This window comes from Pezoporus flaviventris, unplaced genomic scaffold (assembly GCF_033815535.1).
Source record: "Pezoporus flaviventris isolate CSIRO_AGI_PZ_B2104156 unplaced genomic scaffold, CSIRO_AGI_Pfla_v1 ptg000023l, whole genome shotgun sequence".
NCBI classification, from domain to species: Eukaryota; Metazoa; Chordata; class Aves; order Psittaciformes; family Psittacidae; genus Pezoporus; species Pezoporus flaviventris.
In genome coordinates, this window is record NW_026892571.1 from 7,613,206 (window position 1) to 7,633,257 (window position 20,052).

Consider the following 20,052-nt stretch of genomic DNA (forward strand, 5'->3'; position numbering starts at 1 on the left):
CAGCAAGAGCTCTATCTATGACATAAATAATGGTTTTGGTGATAGGTGTGATTTGCAGAACACTTTGGTTAAAAGGATCCTTATTCTAAGAAATTAGTTTTTCTGGCATCCAGACAACTGTAATGTATGAGCTTTTCATTCTCGAGGTGAATGTTTACATTCCTATTAATACAAAGGAAGAGTATATATTAGCAGTGTCTGAAAAGAAAGTACAAGCATGAAGAGGGATTTAAATGCTTTCTTAGAAAATGTAATTGAATTTTAGACCTTGCTGCTAAAAAGATACATACTGGGTTTTTCTTCTTTTTGTCTTTATCCTTGCTTGGCTTTCTGTTGCTGACAAAGTAGTGCAAAGTTCCATATTCCACCAGTGCAGAGAAAACAAAAATAAAGCAGACTGACACAAAAAGATCCATTGCTGTCACATAGGAGACTTTGGGAAGAGATTTACGAGCAATTGTACTTAGGGTGGTCATTGTCAGGACAGTTGTAATACCTGGTAGATAGACAGAAAACAACAGAAATATTACTTCAATTGCAAACTGATATTGTTAGTTCTCTCTGAGAGGTTTTGAAGTATGCCTGGAGTTCAAACATATAGCAAAGATATTAAACAGCACATCACAGCAGTGAATGTGGATTCAGTGAGAGCTTCAAGGATGAACACGGGGTATGAAACATTTTTGCATGGCCTCTGCAAGTGTTGTTGTGCAGAATAGCTTGGTTAGACTGATTCTGAGTCTAAGGAATTTAATTTAGTTGTTTAGTTTTGTAGTTTACTTCTAGGAGGCCTTCACTTTTGAGACATTTATTTTTAGGCTGTGTGTGGTCAAACACTGAAACAGGGTGTAGAGAAAAGACCTTGTGTCAGAGTGAGAAAATCATAGTGGAGAATAAAAATCTCTTTACTCCATTCTTTAAAGTAAACTCAAGACCAACCTCACCTTTGTGGTGTTGGGATAAGTTTTTAGTTGCAGACTGCCAATAAGAGAGAAACTTGCAGCCATTTTAGGTGGTAGAAATTAAAATTCTTAAAGCATGTAATCCATCAGGAACTGCAGGACAAAATGTGTCTAGATTCGTATGTGTGCTCCATAAGGGAATAAACCTGTTTTCTTTCTCTTGCTTAAATGAGTTCTAGTTGTGCAGGCATGCTAGCCCCACACAGATTATCTGCTACTTAAGTGATTTCTTGCATATAAAGCTGGAAGAGAGAAACTCTCAGGGCTCCTTATAAATATAAAACTGTGAGGTCAGATTTCTCTCTGTGCCAGACCACCGTCACTTCTGGTCTTCATAAGTGACTGTACTCTATAACTGTGAAGTACTGTGACATACTTCACCCTGCCGTCTCCTTTCAGAACATTGCTGCCTGTACTACAATGTGAGGAACATTAAAAATGCATCAGAACAGTTAAAATCCATCACATTTATATGGTACATTTCATACCACTGATTTCACCTTCTCAGTGGTACAAATAGACTAATTCTCAACAGAGGGAGAGAAACTGTTTTGTATATTGAAGTAAAATTTAAATAACAGCTGAATGCCTTATTGATTCTATACTTCTTTAAAGCAGGTGTTATAACCTCATTTTAGAGAGGAAATGAAAAAGGCAATAAAACACTTAAAACTTTCAGTCATGGGAGCCAGTGGTTCTCTATTCCTCTGTTTCTTTCATGGGAGATCTGGAATGAAAATGCTGTCCCTTACTTTGCTTTCCAGTGCTCTATGCTGTAGTTCTGTGAAGAAATGAAAATGCAGAAGGAAATACTAAAATGATTCTCACTTGCATGGATTTAATGGAGAAGTAGAAAATGTGTTTAACTTTGTCTTGTTGAAAGTTTCTATTTTGCTAATCCTTGCAGCTCCAGCTGCTTTGCACAAGCAAGGTTAATTTGGTCTCTTTTATTTTATTTGTGGAACAGTTGTTAAATGTGTAGAAATTGCTAATTCTGATTAATTGCATGTCACGTTTTCATGGATAGGATTTTAGATGCCACCAAATTCAGTTGATTTTGTTGCCTGGAGGCTAAATTTGATTGCTGGTCTCTAAAGCAGAAGTCAGGCTAGTACATTCTTCCCTTTTTACCACTATAGCACATAGCCAGAAATTTTGATTGCTTCTTGATATGTACTTTGTTTGTATTGCTAGTCACCATGATGTGGAAGTAGAGCAAATAAACCTAAGACATCCCTGCTTTAGTATACAGCAATGTTCCCCATTCTTTTGATGTTTACAAAAAATATTACTGTCATCAGAAAACGTGCAAAAGTTTTGGTTGTAAGCAATCTACAGTACTCGAGATCTGACATAGTAAAAAGGAAGAGATGCAAATACAGTTTAGGGTGTGTTATTCCTTGGAAATTACTGCATCCTTATAAATGAGGAGAGCTCATGTGAATTTGTCTTGCCTCTTACATTTGCAAACTGGTGATCTGCAGAGGTGTCAGTTAAATGTCAAAACACTTGCATAAAATCTGGAAGAAAAAATAGCTCACCTAGTGATGTTCTGGCTGGAACTGCATCCTTGTTAATCCAGAAAGAGACCCAGGATAACACAACAATAAGCGTGCAGGGAATGTAGGTCTGTATAGTGAAATAACCCATTCTCCTGCTCAGGTTAAAGTAAACAGACATGACTACGTAGTCTCCTGTAAAATAAAAGGATACTGAAGTAGAATAATATATTAAAAACCCACCACAGGATTTCTGTATTAGCTAGGGTTTTCCTGTTCTGTGTCGGGGTATATATATTAAACTGAATCACCAGATATATTCACAGCAAATACATACCTCTTCAACACTGGTATAGCTCAAGAACTGGTGGATTTTTACACTATTAAAGAGAATAGTCTGGCAGGTTTAAATAACTTCAAGATTTCAAGGGTAACCTGCCTTGCACAGCACAGCAGGCTTCCTTCTACCTGCGTCATTCCTCATAGCTTGCAAATGCCTGGTGCAGTCCTCTTACAACAACTGAGTGGTGGTGGTCCAGCAAACCTCCAGTCACCATGCTGTCCCTCTTAGCATGCCCTCAGCTCTGCTCTCAAATAATGCATGCTTTCAGATGTACTTTCTAAATTATTCATGTTGGCAACTATTCTTCAGGGCTAGGCAGTGTCAATAATTAATTTTTTTATTTGCCTGAGATCTTCTGTTGTATTATTTCCTCTAAAAGGGTTTGAGCCCACACCTCCTAAGTGCCCCCCAAAAGCCACGCTATATGTTACTCTGTGCATAACACGTAATTCCCATTCAGTAGTTTTATGATTCTTTTTCCAGTTGTTTTTCCCTTTCAAGCTATTAAGTAAATTCCATCTGGATTCAGGAGTACAGCAAAGCTTCAGGTTTAGATGTATTTTTATTAAACTAAAAGAACCTAGTTCTCATCCTCAGATTACAGCACTCCTGGGAAATCTTAATTGCAAAGAACTACAGAATCCCAGACTACAAAAGACTTCATTGCAATTCAGTGAAAGGCAATCCAGAGAAGTCTCAAACTGCAACAGAATAGGATTTGCAAATTGAGAGTAAGATAGTTTTCCAGCATTATCAAAGAGACTCTGTGACAAATGTGTATTCTGCTTAGATCAGTACCTTTAGTTACAAGTGAGTTCTCTGTTTTCAGGCATAATTAAAATTTTAATTTCTCCCAGAATAATTCCTTTGATCCTGGTCACAGAAGAAACTTCAGAGATAATTTTCCAACTGGTGCTTCTTTGGGGGTTTTGGGTTGGTTTTTTTTTTTCAATATGAATGTCCACATCCCAAGGATTAACTGGTTTTACTTTAATTACAATATCTTATAGTTAAATCAAAGACTTAAAAACCAAATTATATATGTGTGGTTTATGAGATACGGCTGAATGTGAGCAACCAATTCAAGTAACTACAGTCTGTTTATCCTGTTAATTCACATGTAAGTTTGCATTATATGTGTATGTCCTGAATGATACAAACACACCATCCCCCCAAAAAAAAACAAACCAAAAACCATACCACTGATCAGGAACACTGTAAAACTGAAGCCATAAAATTATATGGCTCATATAAAATTATATGACTCATTCTTCATCCCTCTGGATCATCTGTTAACTTCCTGAGAAGTTCTCATTTTGTCAATTTTGGGAATTTTTATCGATTTGTCTTCATATATGCTATTACTATCGTATATGCTATCAGGGTTTTCTCCTGCTATACAAAGGTAGGTATTACTTTAAGCTACATCTGTATTATTTCCATTCAAACAGTTTAAAGGGGAAGGCTGTTTTCATGCTCAATGTTAATCATACTACTTCAATGTTGAAGTACTATATCAGATCCTAGGCAACTAGTTTTATCCACATTTTTGTCCTGCTCTTGGACAGGTCTTTTTGTCCAGCTTTTTGGTTAATACTAGCCCTATTGATTTGTAGAATCTTTAATTCAGGAAGAAAGGAAAATGTTAGAATCTAGTACACAACCAGCACTTTGTTACAGGTATGGGGTTCAAATCCAAAACTCAGCACCTGTGCTGAGAAAGCAAGCAGATGAGTCCAGATGACCTAGACCAAGGCATGCTGTAAAGACTTCATGCATGACCTTTCTTCAATAATAGTGTGTGCAAGCCAAGCCAGAGAGTGGCGTGGATAACATAGGAATATCCCTATATATGTATATTTTGGGTGAGCAGCCTCAATCCTTCCATTTGATAGGCTGTTTCCACATAGTTTTATTGTGTTTGTCTCTTGGTGGTTGTCATCTGGTCTCTGTGGAGAATATTTTGATTTTTCCCTTAATGCAAGGAGTGGATTTTATACAGTAAGCTATTACAATCATTTTTACAATATTTTCTGCTTAATTTTAAAATGAATGGATTTTTCTTCAAAATGTAATGTAGAACTTTTAAACCGTTAAGTAACTTGTAAAGGCCTCAGTTCATTCAGCAGCAATGAGGCATTACTTTTAATTCTCTGTCATCTCAAAGATGTACCAATCCATTTCCATAGAGCAACAGCAGTGTTCTGTCACAGAACATTTGCTACACAAACTGGAGATGCTCCAGGTAGGAGTGTTTTATATCGAGTTGAACGCAATTCCTTCTGCTTTGTATTTTTTTTCTTTTAAATACTGGACTTCTTAACCAATTACATTTCAAAATAGCATATCTCGGCTAACCTGCTGCAGAAGGTAAGTCGATGTAATTGTTCTAGATTTTGTTCAACCCTCACGAACATTATTGCACCTTCCTTTATGCAAACACTTTTTTCCCTAATAGATATATGTAAAAAATCCAGAACACTCCAGGATGATATCCATAGGAAACACTGTATCAGCTCCTGATATTCATAGACAAAATCTGCAGAATTATTCTGGCAGACCTTATTTCTCATGCCTTGTAGAATTGGAAACATTTTACTGAAAGCTTCAAGAAATAAGAAACCGCATAAATGTTATACAGGCTTTAAGGTTCCTACTAATGGAGCAGGTAAATCAAAGGAAACAGAAATTTCAGTTTCAACTCTAACTTGCCAGACAGTGTAGAATTATCCACTCTGAAGAATCATTGAAGGATGCATAAATTCCTTTAATACATGTTGCTTTCTAATCCAAAGTCCTGCTGGTGCTGCAGACACTGCTGCGTTTTGGAGTAAATCCCACTATTTCAGAGACTCTTACTAAGGAAAGGAATAATGTTAATACCTCAGAGAGGTGTTTTGTCTATTTCTTACCTTTCTTGGTTGGGATTTTGGGAATGATGATTTATTTCAAGGTAAGAGTGATAGTAACAAATACAATTTAGGAAATGTCAAGATAAAGCAAGCCAATAGTTCTGCTATGTATTGAATGTCTCTTCTAGCTTCAAGTAGTATGAACAGCTGTAAATAAAGCACTAAGGAAAACGGGACTAAGTGGTGGCATGCTCCAGAGAAGCATCTTGCTGGTATTACCTAGTTTATGTAAGTGATGTTGGAATGATAAAACAGCAGGCCTTCTGAGATTTTGAATAAGAAAGGTACTCTGAGTATACAAATTAACATAAGACCAAAGATGTGCCATTTAGGACCTAGTATCAGTTGTCAGAACATGTACATCCTAAATGTAAAATGCATTAACTCCTCTGGGGAGCATGGACTTAACAGTATTTCACTTTAATCACATCTTTCATGATGGAGTCTTGCCCCAGCCCTGGTTTCAACCACAGTTGTTTTTCTGACTCTATTAATGGAATTCTTTGCTCTTCAGGTGAGACCAGCTTAAGTACTCTCTGTTATATTCAGACCATCTCTGTGCCTCAGGTGAGTTTTCACTCCTGGTGTGATGCCTGTATGGAGCTGTCAAACTGAGGCATTATTTCAGTAAAAAATGGCCAGACTTTATCCTCAGCACAGTGTCATTCATTAGCCCTCACTTGGCAAATTGATAATCTTTTCATTATTACTTCATCCTCTTTCCCAGAGCTCTGACTCTTGTTTATATCCTTTATTGTCTACTACAGCAAGAAAGCTTCTCAGACTGCCAGATTGCTGTTTGGAGGGCTAATATACTTCTGGATTTTTCTAGAAATGAATGATAATACAACCTGGCAGTATCCTTGTAAGACAACATACTTAAATACTTAATATTTGGCATCCTAATTAGAAGATTTTTGGATTACTTAGCCTTTCACCAGAGACATTACAGTCTTGCTGTCCTCTCCAAGATGTATATAGCTATTACATATGTCTAAAAAATAATACTTAGATAATTTTCAACTTTTAAAGAAATAAAAAATTTCCCTGGGGAAAAAAACCTCTTATTACATGGAGGAGTATAATAGCTCATCCTAAATATATTTAGATCTCATCTCTCTCTGTTTACGAATATACATAATTCTCCTATTTCTCTGTATTCATCTGTGTTTCTATAGCTGAGACATAGTTGTTTTCATCTGAAGGTGCAATAACCTGTTAATCAGCTTCTTCAATGACATCTATTTAAAATGGAATGCAGACCCCCAGGAAAATGTTGTCCAGGTCATGTTTATCCACATGTATAAACAGTCATCATGCTTTCTACTAAATTCATATTCCTGACACTTATGTTTGGAAGATCATGAGATGCAGGGCAGGGTTATGACTTGAGTTTCATTCTGCTACTCTGAATGGGAAGCTGAATATTGCTCTTGGTGTCAGTAATCCCTGTTGCACACAGAGGAAGTGCATAGGACTTAAATCACTTCTGAAGTAGGAGTTATTTTGAAAAGAAGATGCATACCATCAGTATCCAGTCATCATGAGCCTAGTAAGATCTTTCAGAAAGTTTTATTTTTAACAGTCCTGTGACATCCTAATTTACACAGACTCAAGGCAGTCAGTGAAAGTTTTGGGGAGCTCCTCCTACCATACACTTTATGATACAGTAGTTTGAATACCAGGATTCAGGCTCTGTTAGACAGTAGGGAAAGTGAATTTCTGACTTGAGGAACCATCTGTGCATATGCCCTGGCCTAAATCCCAAAAGTTCAATAGAAGGAATTAGTTGTGCCAGGAAGCATAGCCAGAGGGAATGAACACTAAACTGATTTAATCAGCACAGTGGGTGTGATCCTTCATTGCTTCCTGGTTGTGGAATCATTTATACCTGTGCGAAGTGAATGGGAAATTATACCCATTAGTACTCTCTTTATGCATGTTTAAGTGACTGTGCAAAGTGTAAGGTACTGGGGAAACAAGCCTCTAATTTGTACTCCAAAGTGATTTGGAAGCTAGTACAAATGCTTGAAGAAAGAACAGCTTTGTAACATCACAGGAAATTGGTGTCTTAATTAGAGTTCAGGTAGCAACTCTTACAGCTAAGATTGTCTCACGTTTACTATTATAAGATACTGTTTGCAGGTTTTCTTAAAAATTGCTAGATTTACTGCTGGATTTAAGGTATTAAAAGAACTGCAGAAGAGCTTCAAAAATTATGTGTTGGCCACCTGGTCAAGTTTTATGTATGTGTCTATGTGTCATTTCAGTTCATTCTCATAGAGAGTTTGGGAGCGGATAAAATTGCTTAATTTCTGTTGAATATGTGGAGTATTGAAGGGCTGGTCTTTTTACATGTGGCCATTTGTGTGAAAATCTTGCATTGCTAAGTTAAAAGTCTTGGAAAATTACCAATGTGTGCATAGACACGTGTCCATACACATGAGAATTTTTTTGAGAGTTTAAAAGTAGACTTTATTCTGACTAGCCCAGTGCTGTCTCTGTTCTGTACAAAGCTACACACCACTCTGAAGGGCGGCACAGCAAGAACAGATGGGTGGCACAGAGAGTTCTGTACTTCTTAAAAGTTACTTGTTTCATTATACACTCTGCTACCTAAAATCTCTAGAATTTCTTTGTGTGCTGAAAGTATGCAGCACAAAAAATCCTCACCTCCTGCTGTCTCCATGGTGTCAGGGAGATGCATTGTGGAGTTCCTCCCCTAGGAACTGGATGTGTTCTATCCCAGGGTCTGAAAAGGATTTTCCTTCAGTATTTGGTTACCTTAAATATTTTTGTCAGTGTTTTGTAGGATGAAAAATAATGTGTTTTATTAACTCTCATGTTTATAATCTGGTCCTTTTGATGCCTAAAATGCAAAAATTGGTGGAGAAAATAAGTTCTATAGGAGGATATTGATGAATCAATAACTGGCAGAAAAATGCTGCCAAATATCTTATTACATCTTTTTAAAACTGGACATTTTCCTCTACTTAAATGGATTTGTGAAACTGCTGAGAAAATTGAAGAAAAAGACAAATGCATGAGCCAAACTCTCCTAAAATGATCATCTTTTGTTCTTCAGTGACTGATCAAATGACAAACGACTAGGATTAGAGCAAGTCACTGTTTGTGTGGTACCTAATAGTCACAATTTTGTTAGTGCGGCCAATAGAGGTTCACATAGACCCAGACATGCACCAGCTCTCCAGATTTCCAATAGGTTTTTCTTTCCTAATTTTAGGCAGAAACCATACAGAAAAGAGCAAGAACATTTAAAAGAAATGTTTAGAGAACCACATGAAATAGAAATGGAACCTACTCTCAAAATTTACTCATATAAACAAGTGCATAAATAAATGACTTGTTTATCTATGGGAAACCCTATGCAGTTCCTCTTTCTGGATGGAGTATACGTAGGAAAAAAAGCAAACGTAAGAAAATGGTGCCACAGGAGGGCACTGTCACTTCAGAATAGACATAAGAAACGATTGCAAGTCTGCCAGGGGAAAACCTAATCTTAAAATTCTAATTATTCTCCCTATTGAGTGTTTAGACAAACACTGAAATGGCATCACTGACTTGTATGGCTCTGTTAATAGAGGAGCACTTGTAAGAACTAACCCAACTCTTGTATGATACAAATATTACCAAAGTATTACCTTTTGTGCTACAAGTAATGAGTATAAACTGCATAAATTGTTAATGACGAACAACTGTGGCAGCAGAATTTATCTTCTTTTCCTCATAAATAACTAATAGATAACATCCTTGTTCTCTCTTTTGTACTGTTAACATGGCCAGCAGTCTCATTTAGGCAGAGATCACCACTATCACTGTTGTCCAGGGTTTTGGGGGTTTGTTTTTTTCAAGAATAAACAGGTAAATAGTTTAATGGAAAATTCTCCTCTTTTCAGTCATGGTACATGGCAATATCATTAAAACATGTGATTCCTATAAATACCTCCTTTAAGGTAGGAACTCTGTTGTAAGCTTACTGTTCTCAGCACTCTAAGAAAACTCACTCTGAATTAATTGTATTAATAATAATGATAACAAAAATAAAAAACCTACACCAAATGAATTTGGGGGGAAAAAAAATTTAAATGTCTAAAATATTTTAAGTGAACTGAAAGGCTCTAATCATTGACCAGTTTGTTTCATGGTGTACCCACACATAAACCAAGATGACTCCAGACCCAAAGGGTTTATTGTTGAAGTGGGCAATATTCAGATTTCTCGTGTTCTCTGTTATTTTCCTAGATCTGGCATTACTGCATCTTGCTGTATATTAGTTCAGTGCCTTACAGTTCCGAGCTGCAGCGAAGTACCCAAATGTTACTGAATCCAGTACTTGTCTTTCTCCCTAACTCTTAAAATGGCAACCTACTGGATCAGTGTTGACTATAAAAATAGGAAATAGGACCAAAAAAATCTTAAATGCATCCTTCTTTAAAAAAATAAGTCATGCTTAATGCCATTTGCATACATATTTTCTGTAATAATGAATAGTGACTTGGTAAACCTGTGGGACATTCCCTGCAAAACAACCAGTTTTCTTCAGACTGTGTGCCCTTCTTCCACTTTTGGCATACTGGAGGGCAGTAGGGTGACTCAAAACCTTCTACAAGTGGAAAAATAAAATTAAAACAAAAAGGGAACAGGGGCAAAGCCTTTTCTCATTCATGTCAAAACAGGTGATGGTACCAGAACTGCTCAGCAGCAGCTGGATTACTGCCTGCAGGAAAGGCAGGAATGCGGGGAGAATGGGAGAGCAGAGTTAGACCTTTCTGTCTCACGTTAGGGCTGTGTCAGCCTATGGTCTACATTGTACACTGCAGCTCTAATCTAGGATGAAAAATCTTAGTTTAAGAAATAGTTTATTAGTGTCTTTGTCCTGATACATCTTCCTTTCACTTTTGTCCCCATCTCTCTTCTTGCCTTGACAGGGTCTGTATTTGCAATTTACTTGTCTTGGTGAGCGTACTGAGTCAGCCTCAGAATGCAGTTCAGTGTGATGTCTTGCACCGTTACAGTGGTATGAGGAAAACACAATATTTGTTGTAAACACACAGTTTTCTGTGAGGATTCAGGTTCAACCTATTCAAATTATTTTCTTGTATAAAACCTGAAGTGACCTATTTTTTATTTTTTTTTTCTTCTTACAACAGATCAGCAAGTCCTTAAGTGTTGCCTAGTTTAGTACTAAGTAAACAGTACTTCTAAAATTGGTCATTTATTGCATGAAGAGTTGATCTGAGCTCTTCCAGTCCATGTTTTTTACATATATCACAGGCAAATAATTTTTGCAGAAGTATTTGATCACTGAGCATGAGTGAATTTTCATAAAGATACAGTGGAAACTTGATCACAGTGCAGAACATAAGCTGATATTTGTGAGATTTATTGGTGTCCACAGCCAGAAATGAGAAGTCTGGTGAAATGCAAAATCAGAAAGAGCTGTACCCTAGATATCTGACCATGAAACCTTCTCATTATCTCCTTTGCCAAATACTTTTTTCATTGTTTCTGTCCTTCACAGTTTTCTTTTCTTCCACTGGCTCATTTTTAGACTGCAGAAGGGCCAGACAGTTTCAAGAAATAATGAAGTTTCTTCCTTTTCAGAAATGCTCAACAATCTCTTTCCCTCTGAGTTTCAACAGCAAAATACCACTATTGCATCATAGGGAAGTCATGATGTGAATAAAATACAGTGAATGTTTGGCCTTTAGGGCAAAGAAAGAAGGAAAATCTGTCATTGCATTGTAGATGTTTGCTTGTAACAGACTTGAAGGATTGAAGCGGTGCCATTCTCTACCTGATGTTTGGCACTCATTCTGCCTGGGCATTGCATAAAGAATGGGTTGATTCATGGTCATGGATGGTACAGTGTAGCAACTGCACTGTGATTTCATCCCAGTGCTAAATACCCATTCCTAAGCAGTGATTAGAGCTTGATTATGTAATGAGGCAAAACAATATTAAGACTTTGACAGAGCTTGCACTGTAGTCCATTTATACAAGATTATCTCTGGGATTCAGATAGCTGCAAGCCTGGATTTCAATTTACATTCCAAAGGATGAATCCTGACTACATTGCACAGAAGGGTGGGGGCAGAGGGTGGGAGGAGATTTTCTCTTTTTGTTTTCTTTTCCTGTTTTTAAAGAATAACGTGTATGTCTCTATGTGAATGTGCTTGATATCAAACACCTTGATTTCCTGCGGGAGCAGGGAGGAGAGAACTGGAATTAGTTTATGTTTGTGTGTAATGACAACCCAGCTGATGAAACTCCTGCAAAATGAGATGAATCATTACAGCCATCCAAGCAAATGAAATTTCCTTATATATGACATGACTTTCTGCCCCACAGTTCTAAATTTTGTTTGGTCCTTGGCCACTCATTCCACTTGAAATGCTGTTTTCTCAGTTCATTTGACAGAATGTGTTCCGTTTCTCATTAGTGTCTAATTATAGAGGAAAGAATGTAATGTCACTAGACAGTAATTAAAATCTTTTACTGTTGTTCCCACCTTCCCTTTGAATTCACAGAGACAAGATTCACCCTAAGAACTTCTTGTTGCTGAAAAATATCAGTATGTGAAAATGTAGGAAGGGATTGAAGGTAAATTTAGGTGTGCTTGTTTCTGAGGTTCTAGCAATGAAGGTCAAAGGGAAGATGAATGTTACTGACCCTGTATATTTGCATGTGATGTCATTTTTTCATATTTTGGGACATAATTACAAACAACTGGTATTTTTTGTTTGTTTTTGATGGCAGCTAAGCTACTACACTGGCATTAGCAAACACAGGATTTTTACTGTGCAGGATTAGTGTTCAGATGTGGCAGCACCATGATGTAATAGGTTGCAACTGCTGTGAGTGAACCATTATGCTCCACTGTGTAAATAATCTGCAAATTATACAACCTTCTGCTCCCTTTCCCGCTACCTTCCCCTCCTGCTTAGGAAGCATCAGCCCGGGATGAAAGCTCAGCATCTCACCTCTGAATCATTAGGAATCATTAGGAATAGTGAGGTTTCTAAATAACCTGATTGATTTACTGTGGTAGAAAATTGGAAAATGTGAGAATGACCAAAATCCCAAGTAACGTGAGGGAGCGAAGACCCACAATTTTGCGATAACACAACCAGTTGTGATGCTGCTGTTAGAAATCTTCTTGTGCCTGAAACAGTTGGGTATCCTTTGTCCTTGGCCCTTTTGGATGTCTGGTTGTTATCTGAAAAAGCTGTCTGCTTCAAAATATTTATGCACCTCTGGCTAAGAGGTGCATGCATGTTTAAAGCAATGACTTGATTAATTATGGATATTTGACCTATTATCATAATAATTCATAATAATGAAGGTTTTGAGATGTGGTGAAATCACCAATGTGAGCAAATAAGAAGCATGTTTTATGATATTTCATTCATTTCAAGGTATCCAGATGGTACAATCACTTCCTAGCAACACCCAGCCCTGTCTGCTTTTACATATAGGGAGAATAGGAAAGAAGTGGTTTCCATACTTCACAGCATGAAGTGATGGTACTTTAGATCAAACACGCTATAAGGATGATGAAATGGCATGAAATTAGAATTATCAAACCTATGTAAATTTTAGCATGTTGAAATTTTCAGCAGTTTGCATCATTAAAAAGCACCAAATGGTGGCTGGTTTTGTTTTACAGAGGTGGTAAAGCACAACATTTGCACTATATCATGGGCTTACATATTGGGACTTCCTAGATAACTGCAAAAGCTTTGTGTGAAAAGTGAGTGTGGGCATCTCCAGGGGTAACGACATAAATGTGAGATGCAAAAATGGGAATTAAGCTAAAGGTGGCCTAGGTTAAAAACTGCTGACATGAAGTACCTGAAATAAAAAAGTAGAAGGCAAATGGTCAATCCAAAAGGAACAGGCAACTCGCAAAGGGAGTCAGATCTTAGGAGGGCCAATTCTCTTTATAGTGTCATAAATCTTATATAAGGCACCAGGCTCTGTTTGTGGTCAGTGGCTGAGTCTGTGGGCAGAACTGCTCCCATACTGGCTGAACAGAAAACCTTCGTGCCTTCTATGTACTCTTCTGCAGGCTTTATAAAATTTCAGAAGTGGCTGAGAGTTAGATACAGGCCTAATGAGAGAATGACGTAACAGAAGAAAAGAAAGTAATACTTTTGGCCTAAATAGCAATAGTGTTACAGACATGTTAGAAAACTCCCTTGAAATCAGTACTGTTTAATGAGCTTTGTGCATGTCCTGTTTGCTGAAATGACTGGACAGAGCTAACGCAGTTTATAAAACACCATTTCTAGGATTTGCTTTTACATCTCTATAAATTGTCTTGCATGGCAAAGGTCATTCTGAAATTCCTTTGAAAGCCTTCCATCCCGAGAGAAAAGGAATTTGAGGATACAGTACATTTAATCTTTGATCTTGATGTTTCCAGTTATTTTCAGAGCCAGGAGACAGCATTACATAACCTGAGGCTGCAATAAAACTGTATGTTTTCTTCTACTTCTTCTCCAGAGGAGAGAAAGCATGACTGCATGGAGACAGTGTTCTGCAGGGGAGCTACAGATTTCACAGATGCATTCTGCCTGAACCCCCCCCAGCAGAAGAAATATTTATACAAGTACCACTTGAACCAGCATCTCGCTTCCACTAAATGCACAGGGAGATTACTGGAAAGACAGTACCATAAACAAAGAGCCTGAGGGATGCTGGGAGGATTACAGCATGCCTGATTGCTTGACTTCCAGCACTTGGTTGGTTGGGTTTTTTTAGAACTTCAATTCAATTTATTTTTGGCTTCTTTTTAATATTTTATGAGATTTCATCAGTGAATAGTTAGTTTTAAACCCCCAGGAAAGCAATCTAAGTAACCAAGAAAAGACTGAAATTCACCCGGGTATGAGATCCTGGAAGGCAAAACATCAAGAAGCAAAAGTAATACACATCAAACTCAACTTTCTTCAGAGTTTAGTTCAGAAGCCAAATGCTATGGGCTTCAGAGAGCAAGGGAAGAGTAGTAATAAAAGATTACTTTGAGCACAAGAACCTAACAAAGATACAAAGTAAAATGTCTTATTGGAAAACAATATAGCCCAAAAATATCTCAAAGGAGTGTAGATTATTGATTAGGACACTTGAAGCAGCAAGCAAGATAGGGTCTAGGCCCAGCTCTCTCACTCAACAGCTGTAGGACAATTATTTCTTCTCTAAACCCATCTTTCCTCCTATGGAGGTTCTCTGGAACATGTGCACACTGTGTTTCAACAACATCTGGCAGATTTTGCTCTAAACTTATGTGAAACATTTAATGGAAGTGCATGAAAAGAAAAATAATATTTTAATTATGTAATACTGTGACTTACATTTATGCTTATGTAGGAATTGTTCTGTGTCTTCTCACCCAAAAGGAAACTTGAAAGTGTTTAAGTATTATTATTCTGTTTCTGGTGATATTAAAAATTACCAAGGTAGATATGGGCATACAAATAAGCAAAATAAAATAAACTCACTAATATTCCTATTTAAAATCAGAGCCCATAATCAGTGCTATAAAGATTGGCTTGACATTTTCTGCATTTTTTCAAACTTTTTTTTTTTTCCTTAAAAAACAAGAAACAAACATAACCCAGTTTTGTCACACTCATGTCTTGTCATGTTCTTGGGTTGCCAGAAAAGAACCAAACAGGCTGTATGCTTTGAAATTTTTTTTATGCAAAACATATATATGGAAACAAAGTGACACCTAAAGATGATATGAAAATTCACAAAGCAGAATTTTGGGAAAGAATAAAAATCTCATGCATTGGGGCTTACAAAATACAAAAATATTAAAGGGAGTGCATACATGAGAGGTGCATTATTTCATTGCCGTCTAGGATTGAATCCCTGCACCTCCCAGTGAAAAATCTGTCTATATTCAGGATCTGGCTCAGCACTAGATTAGATGGGTTCTTGAGTGATTATGGTAATTTTGAATTTCCTGATACTCCTGATTCTGACAGGATACCCCGATGTAGTTGAAGGTAAACAAATCATTAATTTTGTAGTTAATTAAAATGTAAGTGCATGAACCAGGTAGTGATTATGCCATTGAGAGAGACCGTCCACAATTTTCAGTTCCTTTTATCAATGCCAGATACAGCTGGCAGCAGTACACAAGTACATTTTAAACTTCCGTTATTTGCCTCTGTTGGATATTGACTTAAAATGAAATTACATGGCAAAAGATAATTCTGTTGCTTAAAAATTCATGGTTTTATCATAAAGGCTTTCAGTGTTGAAAAGCTTGAAGAATTCTGCAGGGAATACTCCCAGTCAGCTTTCCACTCTACTTGTTGACATACCAAGTTCTTCAGAAACCTGTTGTTTACCCAGATACACAGTCAGGAAGAAAGTATGTTAACACACACCTTGCTTAAATGAGTTCTAATGCTAACTTCATGTTTAAGATTTACCAGTACTTGTGCAGGAATTCCAGTGCTTATCTTAGTATTCATCTGCATTGTAAGATAAACATGTAAGTTGTTGCACCAGGAAGAGTTGCTCTTCCTGTGTATGTGTATCATAGTAGAGTAACCCCAGTTCAGAGTGGTTGGAAGGGCAATGAGAGAATGAATGGGACGCAAAATTAATCAGTTTTCTAATCTGAAATGTAGGAATCCTGAAAAATATGCTGTGCTTAGCTGTTACAGAGGTCTGCATTGCTCATAAGCCAACTTTTCTTTATTTTGCATGGTCTATTCAAGGCTTGGGAAGAACAGACTTTTCTGTCACAGTGAGCATATATCTGTTGCCTACCCTCTTTCTGAGCAGTACATGCTGTCTTGCACAAGTACATTCTCTCCCACATGAGCTGTACTTGTCTCCATGCAAATACCTATATTGCAGCAGAGTACTCCCGTTACATCTTTCATGTACATGTATGTGTTTCAGGAAGGTATGTATCTGCTTCAAGATAGTCACTACTAGGATTTAGAGCTTAATAAAGGATCATTTATTTATGTAATATACATGATGCAAAGTCACATATATTGCATACGCGACTTTTAAAAAGCTTTTAAAATAACATAACTCCTACACACAAAAGCTCAGAGTGATTTTCATTAGAAGAATCTGATCTGTATTTAGGCTCACTTATTTGAGAATAACTTTTATTGTCAACACTTCGTAAATGTCTAAAAGGTATTAGAACCATTCTTTATAACATCTAAGCAAGCCACTTACCTCCAAAAACTATTTTTCTAATGAGAAATGTGGAAGAATTTTAGAAACATTTTGTTCCATATTCTTAAGTAGATAAATCCATTATATTGCTGTAAGATATTGCCAGATTAGCAGAAGAGTGCTCCAGAGTTCACACATATGACTTTTGAAAGTAAAATATCTGAATCATATTTCTGGGGTTTTTATAACTGCTTAAGTCAATTTTAAAGAAAAATATCAGAAATGGATTTGTTTTCCAATTTGAGACATTCCTCTGGAAAAGGCTATTGTAGGAATAATGTTTGAGAGGTAGCCACTATATCCATCCTCCTGCTACCAGTCTGCCTGAGGTAAATGCCTGCTCTGTGTGCAGATTCCAAATCGTTTCTGGTTTCATAAGGATTTTGTCTTGCAGAAACCAGGTGCAAAATTCCAGCGATGTGCAAATTAATCTTGTTCACAATCACAGCTAACGTAACAGCAGAAACATCCGCTGGTAAAAGTAGGTGTTGCAAAATAGTCTAAGGTGTGATTGGAGAGGAAATGAAAAGGAAAAAAACTAGCTTTAATAGAACAGTTATTTATATGCTAAGAAAGGAGGTGGCAAACGTTTTTGAGTGTATTTTTAGTCTCTTGAGCTTTCTAGGAGGATATTATTGACATTGGGTATAAAGTAAAGTTGGAGTAAAGAAAAAGAAGCTGTCAAACTCAGATTCTCTTTAGCTATTAGAAGAGGTGGGAAATTATTTTTAAAATCATAGAACAAGAAGAAATAAAAGGCACTGAAGCAGAAGGAAGTAGGTTATGGTTACAATAGTAAATACAGAGGTAAAAGAAAATACGGTATCAGAGGTAGTGAAAGAGAAAACTATGAAAAATGGCAAAAAATGAGATGATGTTCTAAAACTATACTTATTGCCAAGAGCAAGACAGGCCACAGGCCTGCATGCAACAGGCCTGAAGGGAAGAATAGAGATGAAGAGGATGCTTAGTTTGAAGATCATGTCTCAGAGACAGCTATGATTCATGAATAATTTATAACCAGTATTGCCATTTGAAGTCAAACAGATCAAGCTTAGGAGGTAAGAAAATTCTTTGAAGACGACAGATACCATCTTGAAGTTTCTGTTACCAGCTTCACAGGAATAAAGGTAAAGCTTCTAGATGTATGTAATCACCCTAGTCCAAATCCTACAAGGTATTTAAATGGTTTGACCTTTTCAAGAGGAGACCTTTGAAGAACTATTTCTGAAATAGACATATTCAGGATAACATTCACAACTACTGCAAAACAGGTTCCCCTGAGAGTCTCCATTCCATGTTGCAGTGTGAATATCATCACATTGTATGTTTTCAGGCCAGGAAGTGCAACCTCTTAATCTTTCTTTAAAAGTGAGGTTATTACACTGTGAATCCCATGGGCTAGGTCTTTTTAAGGCTTTCTTCTTTTAGTGTTTGAAAAAGTTATGTCCTGCAAAGCTTTTAGAAGTGAACTGGCAATTCTGCATCTAAAATACTGTGTGGCATACAGAGAAGGATGCATTTGGAGTCCTGCAGAACTGTGGGGTGTACCCTCCACATTGGTAATGTAAGGTGAAGTCATTGGAAGTTAGATCTTTGTGATGTCTCCTACATTGGTTTTTAGAAGTTCAGGTGCTGTGTTTGTAACTTCGTGGAGAGATAAGGCTGCAACTGGTGTTAGGCACCAGAAAAAGGTTAAGATGCCTTTTGTATATATTCATGAAGGTTGCTACCATAAAAAACTTAAGGTTTGAGATGACAGGTTGGATGCAGAAATGATGCAATGATCATCCTTATCTTGCAGGAGCAGCTTGTTATAGAGATTCCCTATGAGACAAAGTTAGTTATGATGTAAGGTCAGATGCTATAAGAGACAAGGATACTTAAAACCTAAGAGGCAAAGCAATAAAACTGCATGCAATAACTTCTCACATCCAGCAAAACAATGCTTGCTTTGAAGGGGCTCATAGTTTTCAGGAAAGGCTGTGGATATGGAAATGCCACTGCATTTCCTTCAAGAAACCAACATTCCCATCATGAAATGCAGCACTGCGTGGTGCCCAGGAGCAGGCCTCCTGCCTGGTCCAGGTCTGCTAGCCCCATTTCCCAGCAAGTGCTTTGCCATTCATATGCAAATAGTGCAGGTGGAAGAGAAGGGGTAGCCAAAGCCAAGTAAGAATTTAAAATACTTCAGTGGAGTGAAAAGGAGAAGTTGGAGGTTTGCTTTTTGTCATGATTTTTAGTTTTCACTGTGGAAATGACAGCAGTGTTCTCAAATTGCATCCCAACAGTTCCCAGCTAGATGAATTTTAAACGTTTTATCATTTCTAGAAGTAGAATAAGTTCAAAAGAAGATGACTGATGGTAGGTTTTGAAAAATACATGTTTTACTGATTTACTTTCCTCCCTTTTCTTGATCCTAACAACTATGAGGAAAACCTTTTTAAGCAAAGTGAGTGTTTGAAAATATGAACACAGGTGTAAACAAAGCTCTTTCAAGCATCTCTTAAGGGGAACCAATCTATTTGTTGTTTAGTTGTGTTACTATGAGCAAGCTACCCTGATCTTGGATTAAAATTCCACTATCATGGAAATTATATCTGGAAGAAAAAAAAAGTTTGTATATCCAGAGCAAGGGAATTATAATTAGAGTTTTGCCATAGAAAAAAATTATATTCTTCATTGTCTTTTTCTGAAAGGTTTCTTTTTCCTTTAAATATGTTTTTATATTGTATTTTAAGATTTGTGCATGGGGGTGGTACCTGTGGTACAGCATTCAGGCAGGCATAGTAACAATTATCATATGTTTATCTTTGATTTTAACTAGTACGGGTGGAATAAAGCTCCTTCATTTAAGTAGCCTAGTCTTTTTGGCTCTGTATATGAAGGACTAGCTTGGGCTGATTTTTTTCATTTTCAGAGGTGCAGGAGTAGTATATTATTTCAAGAACATTTATATGTAAAATATTTGTTCTCAAGTCTGATAGAGAATCTTCATGCAAAAGTTCAGTCTACGATAGAAAATTACTCTCTAATTCCACACAACAAATCCAAACTGTTATCTGAACTGTGCATATAATAATTGGCATTTTTGGACC

At 37.0% G+C, this 20,052-nt stretch overlaps 1 protein-coding gene across 4 annotated transcripts in view; it reads right to left on the reverse strand.

Annotated features, from left to right (window-relative positions):
- Positions 1–20,052, reverse strand: part of GABRG2 (gamma-aminobutyric acid type A receptor subunit gamma2) — a 66,902-nt gene that overhangs the window by 4,985 nt on the left and 41,865 nt on the right. For 2 of the 4 annotated variants that reach the window (XM_061456572.1, XM_061456570.1), the window contains exons 7-8: positions 2,504–2,656; positions 291–496 (exon numbers count right to left, since the gene is read on the reverse strand). In XM_061456572.1, coding sequence (XP_061312556.1) covers positions 291–496; positions 2,504–2,656 — 359 coding nt within the window. Of the gene's footprint in view, positions 1–290; positions 497–2,503; positions 2,657–11,722; positions 11,937–20,052 lie in introns of those variants that run through there. The other 2 variants (XM_061456573.1, XM_061456574.1) reach the window with 2 other exon arrangements.